Source organism: Dipodomys ordii, unplaced genomic scaffold (assembly GCF_000151885.1).
Source record: "Dipodomys ordii isolate 6190 unplaced genomic scaffold, Dord_2.0 Scaffold1, whole genome shotgun sequence".
Classification (NCBI taxonomy): Eukaryota; Metazoa; Chordata; class Mammalia; order Rodentia; family Heteromyidae; genus Dipodomys; species Dipodomys ordii.
Window position 1 is genome coordinate 41700685 of NW_012267217.1, and position 26697 is coordinate 41727381.

Here is a 26697-nt window from a genome sequence, read left to right on the forward strand (position 1 = left end):
CATTTGTATATAATACTACATGCTAATACATATGTCAGTACAGTACTATAATACAAACCACAGGACCCTAATACAACAAACTGACCTTATAGTTTTTAAAAAAGTGAAAAAAAGGTTACTCAGAATGACCCAAAGTCACAAGTTCATGGTTATGAAGAATCCAGATGCTCTGGTAAAGCAGGTGCCATACTCCATACAAATTACTTGCATTTTTAATATCTCCATGCTACCAGTTATTCCCAGATTCATTCATCTAGAACTCAACAAACCATACAATGGTAGGTATCTGGTTTACAATGACTCCATTTTCCGTTTTTGTTGTTACACTGATGGTATGAAATTAATATGCAGTCAGTAGAATCCATACTTCAACGTTTCACCTTTTCCTGAGTTATTGATATGTGGTAAGATCCTGACCAGTGGCACCTTGACATAGCTCACAGACAGCCCCACATGCCTTGGGAGAACACTGATATTGTGCAGTACACTGTGTGGGGTTTGTCAGATTGAGTGTATTTCCGTATGTTTTCAGCTTGCTCTATTGTCCATTTATGGTGAGTTTATTTTAAGTTGAGGGACAACTGCATTTTGTCATTTTTTTTTGAATACTGCTCAGTAAGGATTTTTAAAAAGAAGATAATCAGGAGAAAATATGATGCATTCCCAGGGTAGGGCACACAGTAGATACTCATGAAATGTAGCTGGTGGATCAGGTCAGCTCCATCCTGACTCTTCTCCTCAATATCCTTCATATTGCAGGATCAAAACAGGAGCTGAGAAGAACAGTATTTTAAGTGTGGTTTGTTCCTCCCTCTCCATAAAAAATTCTATTCAGTGAGTTCCATTAGGGCAAGTTAAAGGATTAATATATTTTAGAAAGATTTGCAGCCAACAGACTCCAACCCAAAGCATTTACTGCTTTGTTCTCCATCAAGCAGAAAATTCAATTAACCACCACACACCTGGTCCCCTGAGCATTCGGGCCAATCCACATTACATAGCATTTATTAAAGGTATCTCTGCTCTGCCCAAGGTTCTATGTAGAATTTGGAGAGAGCTGAAAAGAAGTGTATGTGTACTTGGAAAAGGGGTCACTGTGTGTACTTGCAAAGATTGCATACCTGTTTTAGTGTCTCTCTTTGGTGCTCCCTCACCTGTCAGATGTGCATGCTTTTATTGTCATTGCTAACTATTGGTATTGGTGTGCCAGCCATCCTCCTCTAATGATTTTTGTCATGTTGTTATTTAGCCTACTCCATCCGAGATCAGTACTATTATATTTCTATATACCTTAATATCTTACGGATGACAGACTGGTTAAATGATGTGTCCATGGTCAAAAGAATCAGAAAGTGTCAAAGCTTAGTTCCCACCCCAAGCTGTCCAGTTTCTTTCCCCATCCTGTCTTCATTTGAGAAGCAATAGAGTGTCTGAATCTTCTTTAGCAGCTGCGGGTCTGCTCTGCAGAAGGCTGTGCTTCAGCGGCCCTGCCTGGCGAGAATGCTGCCTCCCGTGAAGATCTTAAGGCAGAAATATAAATGTAAATTTTGCTCATTAAAACCATAATTAATTTATTGAAAGTGAATTGTTATTATTTCAGGGACGAATGCATATTGGAATATGCTGATTATTTTAATGAACCAAGAGCCTCTTCTGGGATACTTCCTCTGTATTATTTGCAAGCAGGTCACTGTAGATTTTTCTGAGAGGGGAATAAAAGGATAGCTGTTCATTTTCAAGTTTTGCTTTATTAAAGATGCAAAACAGAAATGTGTGCAGTATAATGTACTTAGGGTCGTGATACGAAGATATCTTTGTTTAGGAAAAGACTTGATATATTCTGTTTTCACCCATAATTCTTCCTCTAGGTAGCTGTGTCTTCTGCTACAGATCTTAGCATCAGCACCCACTTGCATAGGTGTTGTATGCATCATCCTGTCTTTAGTGTAATTGTTATGTTTGATGGGCAGAGCCATTCATTGAGGCCCCTCCTCATTTGTTCCACAGTAAACACATTTTTAATCTTCTCAAACATATAGAAAAGAAGTTTCTAGAATTTGTCCTATTTTTTTTCTCCTTAGATGACTTTAGGATAAATCAGAAATTATACTCCCATGTATAAATATCTACTGCCCATTATCTCAAAGAAAATATCCTCTTTTCAATTCTCAAGACCATGTGCATGTAGCATATGTTCTTTTAAAAAGCCTCCCTCAGACTCCCATTATACTTGGCTTTAAGCAATAGTTATAGTGGAATAGTTTTCCTTGACATCCAGTAGAGCTGGAATGGGGCCATTTCTGACATTCAGCCTAGTTTCAAATTGCCACTAACTCTTTTGGCTAATCACCATGGACAGCCGATATTGTCTGGATTCGATGTTGGACCTTCTCTGATGGCTGCAAAATCATCTAATATCACAGGTTGACTTTTTCTATGTTCTGTCCTCAGTATAGTTCTAGAGGGAGAGGACCAGATGACACAGATACTCCCTTAGGGCTTGGAGCACTATTACTAAAGAACCTAGCAGTATCCCCTTGAATGTAGGAGAAGACCTTAGGTTATACATCTGATGGACATGCCTGTGGTTCTTCTGTGTGGTATTCAACTGGCACTAAACTGTCTCCTGTCCTTTCCACCCAGCCAATCATAGTTCTTAGTACATAATAAACATTCAATATAATCTTGGAATGAAATAAAAACCAAATTGACTGATAGGCTACATTTCTTGGAATAGATCTGGACTCATGGCTGTGGTTTCTGTAGGAAAACTCACATATCAGGAAAAACAAACAAACAAACAAAAAAGATCATTCCTAGAAAGAACCACAGAAAATACTATGGTTGAATAGAATATTTTGGCTGACCTTTTAAAAGTCTCCTGCAAAAATGAGATAGGAGAGGAAAAGACTATATACTTTAATATCTTTTTCAGCCTCTCCATAATGTTGGGAAGATGACATTTCAGAATACAACTACCCTTCTCCTGTGAGCTAGATGGAAATAGAGGTAAAGGGTCAGTGTCTCCTTCCCCTTTCTCAAGTACAAGTTTATCACGCACATAAGACAAGGTTGCCTAGAGTTCTTTATATGTTCCACGTCCTTTCGACAAAGTTTCTATAAAACCCGAAGATGGATGTTCCAGGCCTTGAGAAGTCTAGCATTTGTGTCTAAGAAAACACAGGAAACAGACCAGCACATGCCATGGTTCCCCAGACTTCAGCACATTTTTATGTGAGTAAGCATTCCAGTCAAAGATCAAAACACAACCCAGAGAGCATCAACCAGGTGTGAAATTCCAGGTGACAAAATAGCAGAGAAAGAAGAGTTTGAAGAGAAAGGAGAGGAAACATAACTAGTTTCCTTTTATTCTGCGTGATTTTCCTGTTTCCTCCCCCAGGAAGTGTATGTAGACCTCCACTAGCCCAAACTGTCAACACGAGGAGCTTATCTTTATTCTTTTCCATATGTTGACAGGATCCTCATGTCAAAGGTCTGTCATTTGTTTTTGAAATATTATCTGTGGCAGTCCCTAGGATTAGAAAGTGATATATTCCAGAGAATTTTAATTAAAAAATTCTCTTATTTCCCCTTCTGTTCCTCGTGCTACACATAATGAACACATACAAGCAGGGAGTATTAAAAAAAAGGCTATTTCTTGCCACACAATGATGTAAATATCAATAAAAAATAAAGCATATCAACTGGTTATGAACTTGATCCAACCAGTGAAGCTTGCTTAAAGGCAGCTATTATAGGTCTTTCTTCTGTGCTATTTTGGCCACAAGCCGAAAGAGCATCTTTTAATGTCATCAATGCTTAATGACACCCTTTGTTAGGGGCACCTCTATAGGATTATTATAAGAGAATCATGCATTATCAGAGAACATTGTGAGCACTCTGTAGGTTCTTCTCCTCCACCCTCCTTCCCTCTTTGGGGCTAATTTTCCAAGGAAAGCCAAAGATGTTTACTAAGCATTTCTGAGAAATTCATCCACATTACATGAATGCAAATTACAGGAACTCGATGCATTAGCAATGGAGAAATTTAATGGGTTTCGGAAAGGTATAAATTTAAGGAAAATGCTCATTTCAATAATAGGAGGAGATACTTACTGAATGGCAATCCTCATGAAATGGTGGTATTTAGCAGTAGCAGGAAAATAGTAAAAAAAAAATGCAAGTTTTTTTACTGAAAGAGTAAAAAACTACTAGTTGCAAAAACTGCAACTAGAAGTTAGGAATTCTAAATGACTGTCATGTTTTTAGATTATGAAACAGACTCAGTATCCTGGGAAACATTTTATATAGAGAATTTGGTTGATTCTGGGACACCTAGGATATAGTGATCTTGTCTTACCTAGCAAAGAGCCAGCAAACCCCTCCCAAACCTCCTCAATTTGAATATTTTCACGTCACACCTGACTGTTGAAATCTTCCCAAACTTTAATGTTTTGACAGTTTAGGGTTCAGGATTTGGATTTAGGATTTGGAGAACAAAGCACACCTCTCTTCTGTCTCATGACTGTTGACCATTTATGAGATATTCGAGAATGATACTCACATGCTAGATTCTGTAATTCATGAAGGATATATAAAAAGAGAAAAGGATGATTAGAAAGTCTACTTAAAAAATTTAACTAACAACAACCTGGGCATTGGTGGCTCAAGTCTGTAATTCTAACTATGTAAAGGCTGAGATCTGAGGATCATGGTTCAAAGCCAGCCTGGACAAATCTGTGAGATTTTTAATCTCCAATTAATCAAGAAAAAGCTGAAATTAGAGCAGTGGCTCAAGCAGTGGAATGCTAGCCTTGAGCATAAAAGCTCAGAAACAGAGCTCAGATTCTGAGTTCAAGCCTCAGTCACTGATGGATTACTCACGCCTATATTCCTAAGGACTCAGGATGCTGAGATGTGAAGATGGAGGTTCAAAAACAGTCATGGCAAACAAATCAGTGAGAGTCTTTTCTTCAAGTAACCATCAAAAAGCCTGAAGTAGAGGAGTTAGCTCAAGTGGTAGAGCACCAACCACAAGTTAAAAAAAATTAAATGATAGTATGAGGCCTTGAATTCAAAACCTAGTACCAAAACAAAATAAATAGAAAAATAAATAAATAATTCAATTGATAACGTTAAAGAATTTACATGTCACTATTGCAGAAATACTAAATTGTTATACAGAAATATATTTATTTATTACAAGAAAAATGATTAATTACCTTATCAATCCAGTTTTGTTACCCCATTGAATCTGGTTCAGGCTGACAAGAAAAATGAACAGCCAAAAGAGAAAATTTAGAAAATATTATGGACATTCAAGCAGGAAAACACTGAAAAAATAGGAATACAGTTAAACAGTTTTGTTGAAAAGATGAAACAGTGACTGCAAAGACTGTGTGTAACACTTTATTCATTGGTCAGCATAATAATAACTATGATAAGAAGAAAAAGACACTGTCATTGTTCTTGACCAGGCATGGCTTGCAAGTCTGAAACCACATCGATAAGAAAAAGCTAAAGAAGCTAGCCCTGTTCTCTGTAACAAAGGATAATTATAGTGACCTAATTGCAGCTTCTATTATAAAAGCAGAAATGATAGCGAGACAAATTATCTCCACTGTCAAAAAAGAAAGTTGTGCAGCAGGTAGTTTATAATCTCTCTTAATGGTGCTACTTCTTGTACCCCATAGCTTTCCCTGAAAAACCTTTTCTGACCTCCACTACTGCCATGGCTGTAGGTAACAAACCTTCTCTTCTGTGTTCTATTCATCTATTACTCTGTTGTTTGTACTCATACAGTTAGCAGTAAAGAGAGGTTCAATGCCTGCATTTTCCTTACACTCCTCAAGCCAGAAGAACTATACTGTGGTCATATTTTACACGCAACAAAATTAACCAAGAATAGTTTGCAAAAGTATATAAAGCTTTAGAGGGAAAAGTATAAAGTGTTAAATATTCAACAATGGTTTAACTACCATCATAAAAGGAAAATGAGAAACTCAAGGGGAAAAAATACAGGCAGCTTGTATTGCAGAGTGTTAATATAACTATTATACAAAGCTCTTTGAAAAATCAAGGGGGAAAATGCCCACCAATCTGATAGAAAAATCAGCAAAAAGATATGGGCAGCTCACGGAAGAGGAAATGAAAATGGCCCCTAAACATATGAAAAGATACTCAAGATCACATAATAAGAGACAGGCTAATTAAAGCTTCGCTGAAACATGACTTCTCACCTACGTTTATCAAATTTCCCGAAGTGTCACAATACCACTGATGGTGAGACTAGAGAAATAGACAACTCCTACAAAGCAGGTGGCAATGCAAGAAGAAGAAAATAGAGAAGGAAATTTATCTAGAAAATAATCCAGAATAAGTTATCTCCGTGTTTTTTCTTTCTCCAGCAACCCTAACTCTATGAAGCCACTGTGGTAAAAATAAGGACTAATGCTCAAGATTTTTCATCATGGCATTATTTGTCTGAGCACACATTGTTTTGCACACTTCCCTTTATGATTGTGGTTTCCAGATATTGCATTCTTTTTTTATTATTGTGAAAATACTGTACAGAGGGGTTACAATTACATGGGCAAGATAATGAGTACATTTCTGATCAAGCATTGTAGCCTCCTTTGTTTCCCTTTCCCATCCCTTCCCATCCTCCCCAGCCTACCCCCCCCTGCACTCTATCCCCCCCTCGCACTCAATCCTCCTCTCCCCCTCCCCCCCACCAAAGTTGTAAGGTTCACTTTCAACATAACGACTTGTACATCTCATTGTTGCAATGGGTCCATCTGTATCCCTATTTCCTATTTTTAACAATTTGTTTTTTCCCTTCCCCTCCACAAATTATACCAACATCAAATACAGTGAAAGCAGGGCTTAAGATATGTATTCAAATTTTTTTCTTTCATGCGATTTTTTTTCTAACACATTTATAAGATTATTTCTTTGTTGCTTTGTATGTCACCCCCCCCCATGGTATAATCCCTGCTTTCACAGATATTTCATTCTTTACAGATTAAAGATTGTGGCAGCCCTGCATTGAGCAAGTGCATGGTTGCCGTTTTTCCAGCAGCTCAGGTGATTTTTAGCATTGCTTAACAATAAAGTTTTATTAGACAAAAATACAATTGCATACTTAACAGATTACACTATAGGGTAAATATAAGTTTTATAGGCACTGGGAAACCAAAATAATCTTGGCTTACTTTACTTTGATATTCAGTTTATTTTGGCGGTCTGGAACCAAATCCACTAGAACATCTCCAAGGTATATCTGTAAGAGCAAACAATCAGAGGGTAGAAAAGTGCCAAATGCCAAGCAAGCCTGAGTTCAAGCCTCTTCACTGATTAAAAAAAAAGATTAGATTAATTAGACCCAAATACCCAAGACTATATAACTCATTAAATAAACAAAAGCATGTCCATAGAGTAGAATACTAGGAAGCTTTTTGAAAATGAGCCTGATCTGTGTTTCATAAGTACTATTCTGAATATGCTTATGTCCAAAGCAAAGGGTAGAAAATGTGGTTAGTATGCTATTTTGTGTGAAAGGAAGGGATTTAAAAATAAATGTTTAACTACTCACAAAAATACCTAGTTACATTTCTTGGAATGAAGAAGAGAAAAATCCGATATTTATTAATTTTTGTTCTGGTCATGGGGGCATGAACTCAGACCAGGGTGCTTTCTGTCCCTTGGCTTTTCCACTCAAGGCTAGGAGTCCACCACTTGAGCCACAGGTAAACTTCCAGCTTCTGGTGGTTAATTGGAAATAAGCATTTCACAGACTATCCTGCCTAGGCTAGCTTCAAACCTCAATCCTCAGATCTCTCCTGAGTAACTAGCATTACAGTATGAGCTACCTGCACCTAGCTCAAAATCAGCTATTTATACAGCTATTTTACACGTCTTTTTTTTTTTTTTTGGTCCGGTTGTGGGGCCTGAACTCTGGGCCTGGGCGCTGTCCCTCAGCTCTTCAGCTCAAGGTTAGCATTCTACCACTTGAGCCACAGCACCACTTCTGGCTTTTTGCTTATGTGGTGCTGAGGAATGGAACCCAGGGCCTCAGGCATGCAAGGCAAGCACTCTACCACTGAGGCACCTTCCCAGCCCCTACACATCTTATATGTAGATGTCTTAATGAATTAAAGCAAAAATTTTGAGCCTTAGTCCTACTAGCCACCTTTTAAATGGACTACAGCCAGTGGCTAGTGGCTACTGCATTATAAATGCCCAGAACATTCAATAGCAAAGCATTTTTTTCTAGAACCTGCCAAGGAATCAAAGAAGTAAATCACCTCATAAGTGGGTAAACATGACAGGCAGCATGAGTGGATAGCTACAAGACAATGCAGCTGCTTACTACAACTGTTCAATAACATGGAAAAAGAATAAGATAAAGGAAAAATACAATTCTATAGTAACATCATAGAGTTCAGAGACAATCAGTTTTAATGTGGGGACAGGTGTTAGGGCCTGACTCTAGTAAATCCACCAAGAAGTACATTTTTTGGGGCAATTGTGGAAATTTGTTTTTGGATGAGATATTAGCTGATACTAAGGAATCATTCATCTTAAGTGGGGTAATGGCATTATAATTTTATAACAAAACATTCACACTTTTTCATATGCTCTCCAAAGGGTATAGGGTACAAATGATTATGGTTTGCTCACTAAATACTTTGTAAGATTTGGACCACAGAATAGAGATTTCTTTCTTAAAATGTCAAAAATCTTAATAATTATTAAAAAAAAACTGGGTGAGCCTAGATAGGTAAATAGATAGATAGAGATAATGAATGTAAGAAGTTGAATTAACATAATGAAATTTTTCATTATGCTAAATGTTAAAAATGTGATTGTGTTTAGGTTATTTTTAGTCTAACATAAGTGGAAGAAACAATAACATTGGAGTCAAACACCTGGATAGAATTCAAGAATCTAAATCCTGCCATTTGGTAAATGTGAGCTTGCAAAGCACTTAACCTCTCTGAACCTCGTTTTACTTTTCTGTAGAGCTGAGCTTTTTGTACATTGTAAAAATTAAATCATGCAATCAGGAGAAAATAAATCACAAATATTATTATTAGTGTCTATTCTTTTTGAGATAGATGAAATGCGAGATTGGATGATCTCTTGTATGCAGCAAAACTTCCCTAATTAGGGGTTTAGAAGACAATCTTAATTACACAATTTTGAGTTTTATGTTCTCAGAGATTTAGATTTTTTTTTTCAGTACTGGGGGTCTGAACTCAAAGGCCTTCTGCTTACTATTTTTCTCTGGTTAGTTTTAGGATAAGGTTCCCTCCCCCGCCCCAATTTCACCTCCACCAAGCCCTCATCGAACCTGTTAAAGGCCTCTTGTAATGACTGGGATCATAGACACACTCTCCTGTGTCCATCTTATCTCCATAGAGACAGAGCCCCACATACATTTCTGCCGAGTTAGCCTGGTACCTTCATCCTCAGTTTCTCAACTTCCCAAGTAGCTAAGATTACAAGTGTCAGCCCCCCCAGCTCTGGGCTAGCAATATGTTTTTAATCCACTCTGATTTTTAGCTTGTGTCCCCAGCTATTTCCCATCTCCAGTGCTATGCCTTCATCTACCACCTTCTCTCACCTGAATCATTGTAATAACCCCTAACAGGGCTCTCTGGTGTTGGCACACAGCATCCCACCAGCTTTTATCTATTCTCAACACACCAGTCAGAGGAGATACATTTGCCATGTAATTCAGATTATGTCAATTCACTGCTTCAAACTTCCTATGAGCTGCTTATTTCACTGAGAGAAAGAGCCCAAATCCTACCAGGGCCCAGCATAATCTAGGTCTCCATTTCTGATATGGCCTCTAGTTCTCCACACTGGCCTCCTTGCTGCTTTTAACTTTTAGTATGCTGTCTACCTGTCTGGTATGCAATTTCCCCAGTGAACTCGTCATCAAGCCTTTCGTTTGACATTCTCAGGGAGCCGAGTGCTGGTAACGCACAACTGTAATCCTAGCTACTCAAGAGGCTGAGAACTGATGAGGGTGGTTCAAAGCCAACCTGGGCAGACAAATTCGTAAGATCCTTATCTCCAGTTAACCACCAAAAAGCCAGAAGTGGCTCAAGTGGTAGATCACCAGCCTTAAGCAAAAGGACCAACCAAGAGTGCAAGGTCTCAAGTTCAAGCCCAAGTACTGGCATGAACACATAGACCAAAGTTCTCAGGGGTAGTTTTACTTATTACATGTTTAAAAGTGTAGTCCCAACTCCTACCAGCATTCCTTTTCATTTTCCTCTCTACTTCTTACTAAAAGTCTATTTTTAGAGTTTTATTTAGTTACCTGTACTATTTTCCCCCTCCTCTCCTAGGATAGAAATTCTCTGAGGACCACACCTAAGGAAAACTTAACTGTGTAGGTACTCAGTAAATATTTGTTGAATGCCAAATACAGCAATTCATAAGAGATATATAAAACAAGTTGTCTAAGGCTTTAGAGAATGTATTTATGGATCAAAAAGAATGATTTGCATTTATCCACATCAGTAGCTGGCCCACAAACTGGTACTTTGGAGGTGTTGAAATTGCTCAAGAAAGGCTATGTTTTCTTAAGCAATTTAAATATTTTCCCAGCAGTGGTACATGTTCTATTCCTTTGTTAAATAACAACCATTTTCAGATAATATATTTAAAAGAGAAAGAATTATATAAAGTAACTGGGCCCAGTGGCTCGTGCCTGTAATTCTTTAAAGGAAGGTACAAAAAAATCTATATGTTCACCAAATAGGCCAAAAAGGAGTTTCTGGCAAGGAATATAAATTTAAGATTTTCATTCACCTTTTCAGCAAGGACACTATACACATATTTAAAATTCTCAAGAACATAAAAATAAAACAATAATTTTGTATCTAGGAAAACCAGTTTTCAAATATAAGAGGCATGTTTTTATCTACTTGGAATGGACTATCCCCATGTTTTCTTCCTGGGGAGTCTGCAAAAAGGTAACTGCATATTCTAGAAGTACTGTTGATCTATAATATAATAATCATATAATCAAATGAATAATCAAATATAATAATCAAATTTTTATAAGGTTCATGTAATACAAATATGCCAATACTCAAAATCTGGTATGAGGCAAATTCCATTGTTACCTTTTTCATTTGTTAAACTTTTACTATAAAATAGAGCAGAGATATGGAAATTCAAACAAAATAAATTCATGGATTGAGAACTACATAACTCTATAATATTTCAGGTGAGTAGGGAATTAACTATATAATATTTCAAATTAATAGAGAATTTACTAGATGTATAAGTTGAAGAGGAGACAAATTGTCAAAGTTAATGTGGTTTTTAACCAGTCTAGTCCTTATGCTAGAGAAAATTGAGAGTTGAGAGCCTGACTAATGACGTCTTTGTAAGATCATTTTATCTGAAAGTACCAAGCACAAGTTCAATGTACAATGAACTGATAACAAGTTGACAATGGAGTTGTGAAAATTCAGGTTGGAAGGCAAAAGAGATGTTTGGCAGTGCATCTCCTTATTGACTTCTTATTATCATTAGTGATATTATTCATATCTGAATAGTGTATAATATTTACATTTTAATAACTATGGTTCTTGCAAATATGTAGCCTTATATTTGTATGTACATAAATATATTGCACACTACCAGAGACATAATTCTAAAGCTAAAGTATCTTAATTTGATTTTTTGCTATGATACTTAAAAATGGACAATTTATAAAGATCAGCAGTTTCAGCTGGAAAGTACAGGATCACTTCCCAAAGCTGGATTAGCTTCAACACATAAATTTGGGGAAAAAAGGAGTTGCAGCCAGAACAACCAGATTGAATTGTTCATTTTGACTCAATTGTGGATTGGTTGGTTTTTCTTATTAAATAGTTTTTCACAATGAGTCAATAAGAATTAATAGTTCCTTAATTTTTTGAATGCTTTTCTTTTGTCTTTATCCCTGTTTGAAGTCAGTATGAATTTGCTTGAATTTTAGATGACTTCTTTTCTACTTTTTAAAATAATATTTATATTTGTTATCTAAATAAACTCTTATTTTCTTTCATTACATTTAATTTTGAAATGTTTGGCTCACCATTAAATTGACATTTACATCCTGCAGTATTTGAAATTTAAATAAAGGAACATGCCAAAATACACTATTAGATGATATGTACATAGTGATCTAAGTTCATCACTAGGTTCAGTTTGATATATTTTCTCAAAATCATTTTCCTAGCAAGTTTGGGAGTTCAAGTTCTCTGGTCTCTGTTTAGGGAAGCAGTTTATTCTGTTGAGAAGGCAGCCTGCTCCTAGATAATTGGTTCTCTTTTGACAAATTCCAGTTTATCTCTGCTCTTCTGCCTTTCAGAAACAACAGAGGTTACTACTTCTTTCTTCCCATTTTACTTAACATGTTTTCCCAGGACAGGGACTGTTCAGACAGCATAATAAATTTCTTCTAGCCCTGCCACTCCTTCATTCCAATCCTCATGAACCCTTGATTTTAGATACTCTAGGGCCCTAGATTTTCTCTAAGTACAATCTGCCATCTGTGTTCCTTAAGACTCTGCTCCCTTACTTTAGAAAAATGTATTCCTGTCTAGAGATATAAACATTTATCAGCTCTTGGCATACTCCCCTTTTTGGGTTAAGTCTAATATCATTGTGGCCATTTTCTAATTCCATTTAAATGAATTTTCTTTATAGTTTCCTCAGTTTTCACATAGTATTTCAGAGAGAGAAACTGAGTTAGTATACTTTTATCATTAGAGAGGGAAATATTCTTTAAAGAGGATTATTCTATACTATTCTCATGGTATAGATTAAATTAGGATGAAGAGATATACCAAAAACTCTTAGAGCAATCTAGACTAACACAGTTAATAGAACTTTCTGCTGTGAAGGAATTCATCTACATCTGCAGTGTCCAGTTCACTGGTCACTGGTCACTGAACGTATCTCCATTGAGTACTTGCAGTATGCTTTGTGAAACTGATAGTGAAAATTTTACTTGATTCCAATTTAAATGTACAGAGTTACAAATAGCCAACAGTCACCTTATTGAACAGTGCACATCTAGACAATATAAAAAGCCTGAACACTACACTGTGGCCAACAAAATAGAAGTAAAAGAATACAATGGTGTTAAGGAAAAAACAAACAACAATATGTTCAAAGGGGAAAAAAGAGAGAAGGGGGAGATTTAATAATTCAAAGATAATGTGTTCAGAAGAATGGGGGACCCAGTTGTGCCATGAAATGAAAAAGGGCATTTTATCAAGGGGTGTTTTGAAAGGATAGAAATTTTAACAGGCTGAGTTCCCAGTGATAAAGATACCTCCAACTAGAAATGACTAGAAACAATTAGAATTCTCACACTGATTTGTAAGTGGGGGCAGTCAGAGCTACAAAAATAAAATCTTTTTCTTTGGCACTCTCTTGAGAGTTTTCTCTGCCTGCACATACCCCTTTTTCAGAGATTGTCTTGTCCTCCCCCACATGGAGAGACCCTGATATATGGCATAATAATGATGGTTCAGAGAAATTACTATTTCACCTACTGAGTGATTAATATGAAATTAGTTACTGCAGCAGTCAATGGTGCAGAGAGGATCGAGGAAGAAGGTGGTTTTGTTTTAGAAAGGAAAAATACAAGATAAAACATTGCTTTGCATAGACCGTATAGTTTTCATCTGCAATTATCTAACACACTCAGCAAGCTTAATTAATGAGAAAAACTCTGAGTAGGAGAAAGGAGGAAATAAGGAACACCAATCCCCCTATTCTATGGCTATGATTTCAGAAACTCAAGTTTTGAATGTCTCTTTTCCCTCTTGAAGGTATCCCACTTATGAGGGCCACACATAATCCTACCCCCTAACTTTATTGATGTCCTTGGCTCTATTTGCAATGGAAATAATCCATCCTACCATCTTAGTGCAGCAAGCATTCTCTAGTAATCAAGTCTGTACCATCCCTACAAAGATTGTTTGGTTGCAGAATAGAGCAGGTTATTATCTTCTTCACCAGAAATTATTCAAAGCCAAACATCATGAATTTGGGATTGGTATGCATCAAAAGTGGACAGGCAAGGCCCCTTAATGGGTGCCCTGCTGTGCAATCTTCTTTCCACTTAATTCAGAATCCCTTGGAGGTGCATGCTGCTTTATACAAAAATATAAATTCTTCTAATTACTTTGGTATAGAGTACATGGTTTGGCCTAGTCAAAAGACGTGTAATGGATACATACTGGCATTGATTTTCATCTGCTGTGACTTGAGGATAGATACCGTTTTTTTATCCCATGCCCTTCATATTCAGTTTTGTTTCATTGCTTTTTCTCTCCCCTACCTGATTTCTCCTCCTTCCTACTCAAATAAATAAACAAATAAAAACACTGTCCTGTCAAAAAAGAAAAAAAACTACTTTGAAAGATCATGGCTTCTAAAGGTTTTGTCACACAGTTTGATGTTTTGTAAAGTGAAACTATCTGCCATGTACAAGAACAACTGTTTTAGTTTGAAGAGGAAAAGAAGATGCTAAGGAGTTTTAGTTTTTGTCTTGTAACTCATTCAGGCCTTCCCTGGGTGTCTCTGGGCATACATAGATCTTCTCTGAGCCTCTCATCTTCTCTGAGTCCAGGACTTCAGCTTCATCCCTGTTCTTTCTTGACAATCTTTCTTTTAAGCACATGAGCCAGCACCAGCTTTTTTATCCCATATACTCTGTGCTTCATTTTCCCCAGAACAGAGATTAGACCCCTTCCTAATTAGTGCCAAATGGCTTCTAACACCATCCACATCATCATCATCCAATAAGATGCCATACTTGCCATTCTATCACATGACTGGGAATTGAAAAGAACAGATCTAACACTTTCCAGATTCAATGTCAAATGTTTTTCTGTTCCATCCCGAGCAGTTTACTCAGTAGCACTGATTAGCAGTAGCATTTTGTAATATCACTTAAGGCTTTAGCACTGTGGAGTTCTGCCAGTAATGGTGTTTAATTCACTTATATGCACCAATTCATCTCTGTCTGAAGCCTATTAATTTCTTCATTATTTTACTCTGTCCCTAGCCCCTATATAATGAGACACAATGATCCCCATTTGTGTAACCAAAAAACTCAGAGTCTCTTATAAATTACCCTTGATGCCACTGCTTTTAGTGGCCTGACAGTTTCTGTATTTCTTTTTCATATTTAAATCAATTTTGCAAGCTCCTTTCTTTAGAAGAATACACTAGAACTCTAGGACATTAAATAGAAAGTCATGACAAAAAATGTAAGACTCTGTCAAGATATATTGTATTCATAAACTGCTTTGTTAAATGCAAATCCTTTGTACAACTACTTAAAGATTTTTTTTAAAAAAATCAAAAGATTAAGATTCTGATGAGCTCTTTAACGTGCAGCCCTAAGAAAGTCTTCCATAGTGTTATACTAGACATGCACTGGTTCTATAAATACTTCTCATTTATCGGGATAGACTGATATCAGCTCAGTCATCAGTGAGCAACGTGTCAAAATACCTACAGCATTGCTATCAAAGCAAAGATCCTGTGACAAATAAAGGTCAGAGATATAAAATTAATCTTCTTATGCTGCTGACATTTGTGCATGGTGTGGTCTTGAGTCAACAGAAAAGTGACAGCTAAGTGTCTAGCAAGAGTTATCACATTCATGAGAGTATTACATTGTGGTAGCCTATGAAACTCACGTGCATTTCTGCTACTTCCACTTTTTTTTCCAGGATTGGAGCAAAACATCAGGAGCTGAGGGAAAAGCAAGCAAGAGTTCTTGTTGATTACGCTGCGGGAGCAACTGGATCAGTGCACGACATGGATGATGATGAAATGGACCCCAATTATGCCAGAGTGAACCACTTTCGGGAACCATGCGCATCAGCAAATGTCTTTAGATCTCCATCTCCCCCATGGACTGGGCCACTCGGTTACACTCGTGATGGCCGTGCACTGTCTCCAGAGAGAGACCACTTAGAGGGGCTCTATGCCAAAGTCAACAAGCCATATCATCCACCTACTCCAGCTGACAGGTAAATGTAACTTAGTGAAAGATGAATGCAGTTTTAATTCAGTACATTTCAAATTGTCTCCACTGCTGAAAGAGATTTTTAAAAAGTATATCCTTTGATATATTTAAGCTGAAATGACTTGGTGCCCTAAACAAGTGCTCCACTTTGACCTACGTATGAGATAGTAACCATCAAAATTAAAATGATAGTGCATTAGAAGGTGATATGAATGAATTGGTAGTAGTTAAGTTCATGGTACAACAGGGAGCAATTTTTGCAAGAATATGGTAACAGAGAAGTAATAATAAAAACTTGGAAAGAATATTGTCCTTTTTCCTAAGAGCTCTATTGTAAAAGGCTTTTACAAGAAGACGCCATGGTAATTGGAGGTAAAGAATCAGAGAAGCAAAAAATGATGATTTCCAAGTGGGTATCACTGAAGTGAAATTATAAATAGCTGTGGAAGTACAAGGGACATTCAACGATAAGACTGATATTATTTTACTCAAGGAGAATGTGATACTCTATGGAAATTCACAGATGACCAGAGGTAGAAAAGAAGATAATCTTAGCAATAGGAGTTTGATGGAGTAGAGAAACATAGGAGATGACAAAGCCTGGTATCTTTAGGTTTAGCAGCTAAGGAGAAAAATAATAGGACCATCTGTCAGTACAATTGAAGCAGGTAGGGAACAGGTGATTGTAGCCCCACCTCCTGCCAGAAGGAAAATGAATGCCGTCTCTCTTGAAAGGGTGATCTAAAAGAGTTTTAGTCAATAAGCATTGTTAGGTGACCCTTGGAATTATACATGCAGAGTGTAATGCTGACTGACCTTACTCTAATCTGATTGCAGCTTGAAGTCTGGAGGGAGGAGGGAGGAAGAAAAGTACAAAGAACTCTCATTCTAAATGGAGAAAAGAGTCATTTTCCAGATTTCGTAGGGTTCTGACAACTACCCAGTCCCCATTAGTAGCCAGTGTTTGCGTGGTAGCATGATATATTGCATATGTTTACCGTTTACATTTCCCCAGCTGGGTGATATTATGCACTTTCAATTAGGTTGGGGAGAGGAAGGGAAATCATGGCATTTTTATGCAGACTGTAAAGTGTAGCTTCACAAGACTGATTACCTTTCAGAGCCTTTCCAATAACCAAGTGGGAAGGAAGGAGCAATTTTTAATCCTTACTGTCAAGCTTCCAGGTTGATAATATTAAAGAAAGATGGTCAAGTTTTTCTTAGGAACAAAACAAAAATATAAATTCCTATGACTATGTGATATAACCATAATATCTAAACTACTAATTCAGGGATTGATTAAGATTGGCCTTTTTCCCCCTAGCCTTTATATAGGGTTGGATTTTTGTCATGCAAATAATAATAGCATACTCTTCTAGTCTATTCTGGCCTAAAGTGTGATCAATCTTCCTTTTCCTAAGTAAGAGAGGTCTCTATACTCCTCTTTGCATATGTCTACTGCTGAACCTCAGTTAGGAAAGACTGTGTCTTGGTAAGCATCTCCTGATACTGAGCCAGCATGACCAAATACTAACTTCATGGAAATAAATAGGTTAAATTCTGTAAGAATAAGTTTTCCAGTCAAGTATACATGAGGAATTACACTACAGGAATAGATTGCTTTATCACAGTCTTCTTATATGTTAACTATACCAGCATGCATAGTCAAGTCTCTAAGAGAACCACAAAGCAACCGAAACTCATCCTGCTTCCCCCCCAATTTTATCATCTAAAGCTTATTTTCACCCCCCAAATCTTACATTTATATTAATGACATTAGGTTGGTCAACTTTCTAGCACTGTGCCAAATTACCTGAGATGAACAATTTAAAAGAAGGAGAATAATGTCAGGATTTGGTCATTTTCTATCCCTCTCTGTTGGCTCCATCTAATTAATTCTTAAGTTATCTGTTGCTAGCTAAATGAAATGTTAATAATTCCCTTTAAAAAAGAGAGGCAAGATTTCTTTGGGCCTGTGGGCTTGGCGGTTTTGGTTTTGTAATTTTTGGGCAGAACATCATGGCAATAGCATGTGGTGAGCAGTGCAACATACTTCATGACAGCCAGGAAGTTGAGGGATGGAACAAAGGCCAGGGGGGATAATATACCCTTCGAAGTCATGTTCCCAATGACATTTTTGCTCCAACTAGACTCCATAGTCCTGTGAACTCAAAAGTCCTATCACCTAAGCTATGAACTCAACAGATGAATGCCTTGATAAAGGGAGAGCTCTCAGAACGCAATCATGTCTCAGTGTTCCTACCTCTAAGTTCTGCTGCTTGATCAAGTATCAAGTCTTCCATGCTTGAGTCTACAAGGGACATTTCATACCCTTACTGTACTAGACATTATACAGGGCATGTTTTCCTAAATGAATTTTCAGCTATGCAGATTTGGCCAGGAAAGAATTTTCTTAGGTTAATCTCAATTACAGACCCAATAAACTTTACTGCCCAGTCCAAACGTCTATGTGGATGATAGTGTCTCACTTTTGGCTCTGACCACCTTTGTATTTAATAAATGATCTGACACTACTTTCAGTAGTTTCAGACTATTGTCATATTTTTGGAAAGCCAATCCAAGGGTGACATTATAACCAGAATTATTCTGTTCTTATCTTTAATCATATTTAAAGACTGATTTGCTCCTTTTTCTTGAAGTCTTCATGCAAGCTTACTCTGTGCCAAGACACAGATAATGGCTAGCTATTAGCAGCAGTGTGGTTACTATTACTACTACCTGTCCTTCATCAATGAAATTCTGAGCTCAGAGAGTCAAAGAAGAGTTCCTTTGGCATTGTCCCTGACAGCATCTGTAAGCAGACACTGGAGTTCTAAACCTTCCTTGAATTACAATGAAAGGGCACTATCATTTACATTCAGTCAGCATTTTTGTTTGGCACCTACTGTGGTCTAAATAATATAGAAAGCTCTAGAGAAGATGCAGTGATGATCACAGCATGGTCTCAATCCAGAGGAGATACAGAAATGGGTAATTTGAACATAATGTAGGAAAAAGAAAAGGAAGCTGTTCTGTCCTAAAGTGCCTGAACTAGTCAGGAAAGGCCTCCAAAATGCTGGAACTGACTTTGGATCAATTCATAAGCATGACCAGATAGAGTAGGATAATTGTTTTCCTCACAGTACTTTGTACTGCATGTACAATGCCCAAGTGCTGGAAAGAACTTACACATTAGGGAAGCTCCAAAGCATCCAGAACACAGTGTGGATGGGAACAAAGGTGATGGAAATGAGGTTGCATTGCAAGTTGGAATCAGCTTGTGAAAGAGTGGGTTGCATCTTACGTTCGTACTTCGTGATTTCTTGATTCATAGTAGCTATCTGGAAGTGTGTGTGTCTGGAAGTGTTCTGAAATCAAGCCTGGATAATAGGCTCCAGGAGAATGAGTATTATTATGTAGGTATTGATGTATTTCTGAATCCTGAGGATAGTAGGGCCTATTAAAATGTCATAACTGAAAAATATGCTGAAAGATTTTCATTTAGGAAAACAGTCCTTCTAGCTGATGGCAGTTGAAGAGGAAGATGGCCAGCCTGTGAAACTGGCTGTGAGATGATTGCAGTTGTAAGAGATGACAAAGACCTGAAGCAAGAAAGTGGCTCTAGAGACAAGAGGAAAGAGAGAAGCCAAAACCCTTAGCTTACAACTAAAGGAAAGATACTTAGCAAGTGTTTCAGAATGTTCCACAGAGGTCAAGAGAACTACAAGGAGAGTTTGAGATTTGGTCACTAAGATGTCACCAGTTAACTAAAGAGAATGAGGTCAGTGCCTCAGAAGAGGCAGAGGGAGACTTGCAAGGAGAAGACAATAAGGAGACAAGAACTTAGAGAGGGAGCTCAATGGTAAAGAGGAAGCAGAGTTGTAGGATGGAAAAGATTGCAGCTTTCAGGTACTGTCTGTAGAAGTATGTCAGAGCAAGAAGAAAATGCAGAGAGCTTCCAGAGCAATCTCATAATATCAACACTCACGGCAGGAGAGGTGAAACCAGGCTGCATTGGAGATAGGGCTCACTCCGGGCTGAGCATGGAATCTCACAGGGCCAATGGCACATCCTCCTCACCTCTTTCCTATAAAATCAAGCATCCTTGATAGGGGCCTTATAATACTTTGATAGTTAAACTCAGTTTTATATTTTTGTATTGGGGCTATCTCCTATTTGTCTATCTATTTCCAGATAGACAAAGAACTGTGTCTTTCCTGTGTGGCCCACAGTCCCATCTCATTAGAGGCAACTTTGGTGTCTTCCCACCTTGCTTCTCAACTTAGAACTGAATTTCCAACCCCCCTAAAGGAGGGGGAAAAATACCATATACCTTGGTTTGGGCTTATAAAGGATTCAGCTGTAAGTGTGATTGTGCTTTAAAAAAAAAAAATCCTTGCCACCATGACAGAGACAGATGACTGCATTTGTGTAACACTGGTCCTTCTGGGATTTGAACATAGCCAGGGTTAAATCTTGCCCTCCTGTGGAGCCTGAGAGCTACTGCCACCCTGGCGTGTACAGGATGCCCATGGCAGCCGGACACTCATACTATATGTTCGGATGAGACCAGGATTGTCTCAAATGGGGACGTTTGGGCATCTGATGCAATTCTAGTTTTGCATTCACTTTGTAATAGAGGGTTTTTTTTTGTTAGTTTGTTTTGTTTTTTGAGGCAAGGTCACCCTACCTAGCACTGGCTAATCTAGAACTCAAAATCTTATTGCGTCAGCCTCCAAAGTCCTAGGAGTACACCACCATGCCAGGCTGATTACTGGATATTCTTGACTGAGCAGTTGCCAAATGTGATTACATACTTGGTTTAAAAAAATTGGGGGGGGAGGGCTGGGAAGGTGGCTCAGTGGAAGAGCGCTTGCCTTGCATGCCTGAGGCCCTGGATTCGATTCCTCAGCACCACATAAGCAAAAAGAAAAAAGCCGGAAGTGGCACTGTGGCTCAAGTGGTAGAGTGCTAGCCTTGAGCTGAAGAGCTGAGGAACAGAGCCCAGGCCCAGAGTTCAGGCCCACGACTGGACCCCAAAAAAAATTGGGGTAGCAATATCACAAAATATGTGTATTTGCTCTTCAATAATAGACTCCTGTTTACTTTAATAAGATATATGTGGTATAGAAGCATTAACCTAATACAGAAAATAATTATTTTAAACATACAATTTTTAAAAATGAAATCATCAGAAGAGGTTCTAATTCTTTTTTTTTAACCTTAAATGGTGTATATACATACAGCCCAGTTGGAGATCCTTGGTCTCAACTTCTAGCTCCATTGAGGTAGGTAGGTGCCTTCCTGACTCTGCTCACCTCTGTCTCAAAGTTCCAAGAGTAGTGTTACTCTAAACACAGTTTCGGAATGAATTGATGAATGGTTAATGGTATCGTATCAATGGCCACACCACTTGCCACAGGCATGTTCTGCCCAAATCTCCCACAAGACACTATATGGGTGATTTGGGCAATCTTCCGGTGACAAGAGTTCAGGAAGCATCCTTTTTCACTTTTAGGTAACTCTAATTGTTACAGAAATCCATCCAAATGCTGTCTCTGTATAGCATCTCCATCCATCCTCAATCACCCTACCTGGACACAGAATATAAGTCATATTAACAGACTTTCAGATTTTTGAAGTGATCTCTCTGCCCACCTTCATTAACAAGCATTTTCCAAACCCCAGATTGTGCCAGGCTCACACTCGAAGCATAGCCCTTCCTTCCATATGAGCTCCCCATTTATAAATCCCTTCTTATAGTCCACAGCAGTAGCCTGCTCAGTGGCCATTTTCTGATACCCCAGGTCTAGTGAGTTTATGATTGCTGTGCTAAACCTGGCCACCAGGTGCCTCATTTTAGATTTTCCCAGATGACATTGGGAGCATTGACTTGCTAATATGGCATTAACTGATACATCAATTGTCATTATTTCTTTATATTTTACTCTTTAAGTAAAAATTCTGGTTTTTTTTTTTCATTTGAGCAACCAAGCTAGCTCTACCAGTCCCATACATTATAATTAATCTTGTATTGGCAGAATGATATTTTTAATGTAGAATGCTTTCTGTATCCAACTTAAACATTTAGCTATTAGGTTTCAAGCCAAGAAGAGTGGTATATACCTGTAGTTTCAGCATTCAAGAGGCTGAGACAGGAATATCCTGAGTTTGAGGCTAGCCTAACTTACACAATGAGAATTTATTTAGAAAGCAAAATATACTGGGCATCAATGGCTCACACCTGTAATCCTGGCTAATTAGGAGGCTGAGATCTGAGAATCACCGTTCGAAGCAAACCCAGGCAGAAAAAGTCCCTGAGACTCTTGTGTTCCATTTAACTAACAAAAAAAGCTAGAAGTGGAGCCATGGCTCAAGTGGTAGGCCACTAGCTTTAAGCAAAATAGCTCAAGGATAGCATACAGGCCCTGGTACCAAAAAAAAAAAAAAAAGCAAAATCCAAATTACTTTTTAGGTTTATCTCATTGTTGTAGTAGCCAATAAAGATATTTTAAAGTATTGATTTTTTGTCTCCAATATATTACCTTTCATTCCTAGGTTATACCATTCTCATATTTAATCTCTGTGGACTCATCTATGTCATTGATAAGATCATTGATCAATGTCAAGTGCAATCCCTGCAGCTCATTACTTGAGACCTCCATTAATCAGCAATCTTTGAGATCCTCATTAGTTATTAATTTATTCTATGAGTACCTAGTCTACATGTTCTAGTTCATCATGAATGTTGTGGAATATTTTGTCAAATACCTAATTAATATAAGTATCACATTTGTGAGACTCTCTTTATTTTCAATCTGTTAATCCTGACCAAAAAAAGTGATTTTTCTTGCTCTTGGGGAATTTTAGAGGTAACCCTTTAACTTTTCCAGGTATCCACAAATAATGTGTTCATTGAGACTTTGTGATGGAAAAAAAAGACTTTTCATGGTACAATGTAGAACTAGGGTTTTTTTTTTTAGTGTCTGACTTAATACTTAGTATGGCAGGTGTTAAAATAAAAGGTAAAGTACACACAGCTCTTCAATAGTTTAGCTGAATGGCATAGGTTTTCTAGTATGCATTCAACAGTGCCTGGAGGAAATTTTTATTGAGCACCTGTTGTATTCCACAGCCAATACAAAAAAAAACTTAAGAAACAACCTTAACCCTCAAGAAATTCTGTCTAATATTTGAAACTGTCTCATGAACAAATAACCATACTATACTGTATTCCATTAGGATAGAAGTACATATAGGATATATTATAAAAGTCATGAAATTGCAAATGCTTCCAAATTGAGAAAGACTTAAAACTATAGATTGGTCTTTCTAGAACTTTGATTCAAATCTGTTAACCTTCTACTCCTTCAAAAGTCTTAATTTCTGTGCTGACATATCTCCTATGGGTTATTTATGGCTTAAATGAAATTAACCGACTGCCTGGCTCAATAAATATCATCCAAAACTCTTCAGGAAGCTTATTAAACATTATCGTTGGACTATACAGTATATTACTGGATAATACATTGAGAATGTTATTGAACTAAATATTGATAATGAAAAACTTATTGATTATATATTGCTTTTGATCCTTTCAGTCATTCCTGGTTAGTTCTTATATGCAGGCCCAGTATATTGCAACCATCAAAAATAAAAAGTATGCCTGTACTTTGTGTGGATAAAATAGAAAATGGCTCAGTTCCATTTACATCCATCCTGTTATCTATAAAAGTGAAAAAGGCATTGATAAAATGCTAATCTACTTTGAGATTATTTTTAAAAATTAACTCATCAGATATCCCTAAGCTGGTCCTCAAAACTAAAGTTACCTTTCTGCCACCTCGCTTGATTGTCTATTTGGTTTGCAGCTGGCCTCAATAATTGTTCGCATAATACACTGCCTCAATTTCTCTGGGCCCTGTCCAAAACACATTTGTTTGGTTGCAGACAATAGAAAATCCAAGTGACATCTGTGTTTCCCCTTGTAAGGAGTTCAGATATTTTTGACATGATAAAATAGCCATCTAAACTTCCTCCTTGCCTTTCTCAGTGATTGGGCCTTATCCAACCACTGGTGATATACCATAATTGTAAGATGGCAATGGGAGATTTCAATCAAGCTCGTGGCTTTTGAAAGATTTCCCATAAGACTCCAGCAACTTCTGGTGTGTAAAAGTTAGATGAAAAGATCACTTATACATGTGCATGGATATTGAGGAATGGTGTTTCATCTTTCTAGTACACAAAATCAAGGGAGACAGGAAGGAATTACGAGTGGCTTTTAGGGAATCACTCTGTGAACTCCACTACAAAGACTACCCCTAGATAACTCCTCTCCTACTTTGCCTTTCACTTCCCTTTAATAATGCAAAAGCTATAGATTCGTGGCAAATAGCACTTTGTTCAAATATATTCCTATTAATTCCCTGTGGGAAGCTATCCTTATTAGATACACTCTCTTTTATAGCTCAAATAGAACTATTTCCGTCTGAATAATTTCTAATATTAATTATATGTGGTAACCCGGAGACATACACTTCTAGTTTTCAGTCACTGAAAGGATAAGAGCAATGATGGATATAAGAAGTATTAACACATGGGCTGGGAAGATGGCTCAGTGGTAGAGCGCTTGCTTTGCATGCATGAGGCCCTGGTTCGATTCCTGAGCACCATATAAACAAAAAGAAAAAAGCCGAAAGTGGCATTGTGGCTCAAGTGGTAGAGCGCTAGCCTTGAGCTGAAGAGCTGAGGGACAGCGCCCAGGCCCAGAGTTCAGACCCCACAACCAGACCCCCCCCCAAAAAAAAGTATTAACACAAAGCAAAGCCTGAACAGCTGAGTATTAACTTCACAATATACTGTCACAACAGTCTAGCATCTCAGTAAAGTTGTGACTTGGTTACATACAACCCAATAGTGTTTGTCCCCAGTGTTCTTCTTAGTGATTTTTTCCAGTTAATTTTATTTTGGTTTAATAGTATTTTATCTCTTACTTCTGACTCATCACTTTGTAGAAGTGGTATAGGAACTTGAGCAGTAAGTACAGTAGACTTCTTTTTTTTTTCTTTTTTTATTGTGAAACTACTGTACAGAAGGGTTACAATTACATGGGCAAGATATTGAGTACATTTCTTATCAAGCATTGTAGCCTCCTCCTTTGTTTCCCCTTCCCATCCCTTCCCATCCTCCACCAACCCCAAAGTTGTAAAGTTCATTTTCAACATAATGACTTGTACATCTCATTGCTGCAATGGGTCCACCTGTATCCCTATTTAAACAATTTGTTTTTCCCCTTCCCCTCCACAAATTATACCAACATCAAATACAGTGTGTTTTACTTTCTACAAACAGAGCCAAAGTGATCTCATTTCAGTTTGGGAAGCCCAGTGATAAATGCCAATTCCAAAGAGATTTAACTCATCAATTGAATGAAGCAATTAGACTTTTTTTCTCTTAGAAGGAATTAGTATCAATGTCTAAGTGGCTTAAACAATAATGAGAAATCTCTTAATGAAAGAATCTCTATGACCAGAAAAGTGCTAATAATAACGGATATAGCATTAACTCTACTTTCTTCCATCTCCTCTCTATTTAAAACTTCATGTTCTCATTATTTTTTTCCATGTCCTGAGAGCACTACTCTTGGGACTCTGCTGGCTACATTGGACTGAGTTGTCAGCCTCCAAGAGTGACAGATGCAGAGAGACAGCTTCTCCCCTTTACTAGCATGAGCTAGGCAAGGACGGATGATAGTCAGAAATCAGCCATTTACAACACCACCTTCCAGCCTAGATTCTAAGGCCCAACTGGGCATGATTGAGGAATGCTTGCCAAAAATTATGCTGATTCTTAAAGCTGTTATTCAAGCCTAGACCTTAACATAAAGCAAATTGCTTGCATCTTCAGATCTATTTTTCTGACTAATTGTATTCACTTAGAAGAAGTTGGAGGGGATAACAAAAGATCCTCATTTAGACATAAAGTAGCACAAAGAGAATAGGACAGAAAAAGAGTTTCCTGCCCTGCTAAAGGATGCACTTGATCATTTGGAACTTGAATGGGGATAAGGATGAGCAGGCAACTTTAAGGGAATACATAAGGAGGACACTGCATTCATATTTGGCTTTCCCAAGAATTTTCTAAAGAACATTAATCGAGTGGGCAGATGAGCATTACAAAGGCCCAAAGAGAAAATATGGTGGAGCTTTTGGGAAAACGACATGTATCAGAAGTACAGTGCAGTGTGAGAGTCAGGGCAAGCTGGTGGCAAGAGATGAAGGCCAGTGCAAGCCATGTTGTTGAGGGACAGTAATCTAAGATAAAGCATTTGGACTAGCTCAAGGGCAAGTAGGACACCATGAATAGAGAATGGCACGCTCTGATTCGTGCTTTAGTAAAATGACAGAACTCTTGAGGGACAGGAACCTATTTTACATGAGAAAAACTGAATACTTGGAGAAATTAAGAAAATCATCTATGGTGACAAAGGTAATAAGTCGGAAAAGTGAAAATTCAACCCAGGTCTGACTCTAAAACCTGTGTATAAGCTTTCAGCTATGTTAGGATTTATTTTCAGGCTGTAAGTTACAACCCATTATTGTATCTTGAGGTTAATTTCGTGAGAT

At 37.6% G+C, this 26697-nt stretch overlaps 1 protein-coding gene across 1 annotated transcript in view; it reads left to right on the top strand.

Annotated features, from left to right (window-relative positions):
• The window catches only part of Pard3b (par-3 family cell polarity regulator beta), an 853966-nt gene that overhangs the window by 668643 nt on the left and 158626 nt on the right, over nucleotides 1–26697 (top strand). The window contains exon 20 of the mRNA XM_013016080.1: nucleotides 15771–16073. Within this exon, the coding sequence (XP_012871534.1) occupies nucleotides 15771–16073 (303 nt within the window). The remainder of the gene's footprint in view (nucleotides 1–15770; nucleotides 16074–26697) is intronic.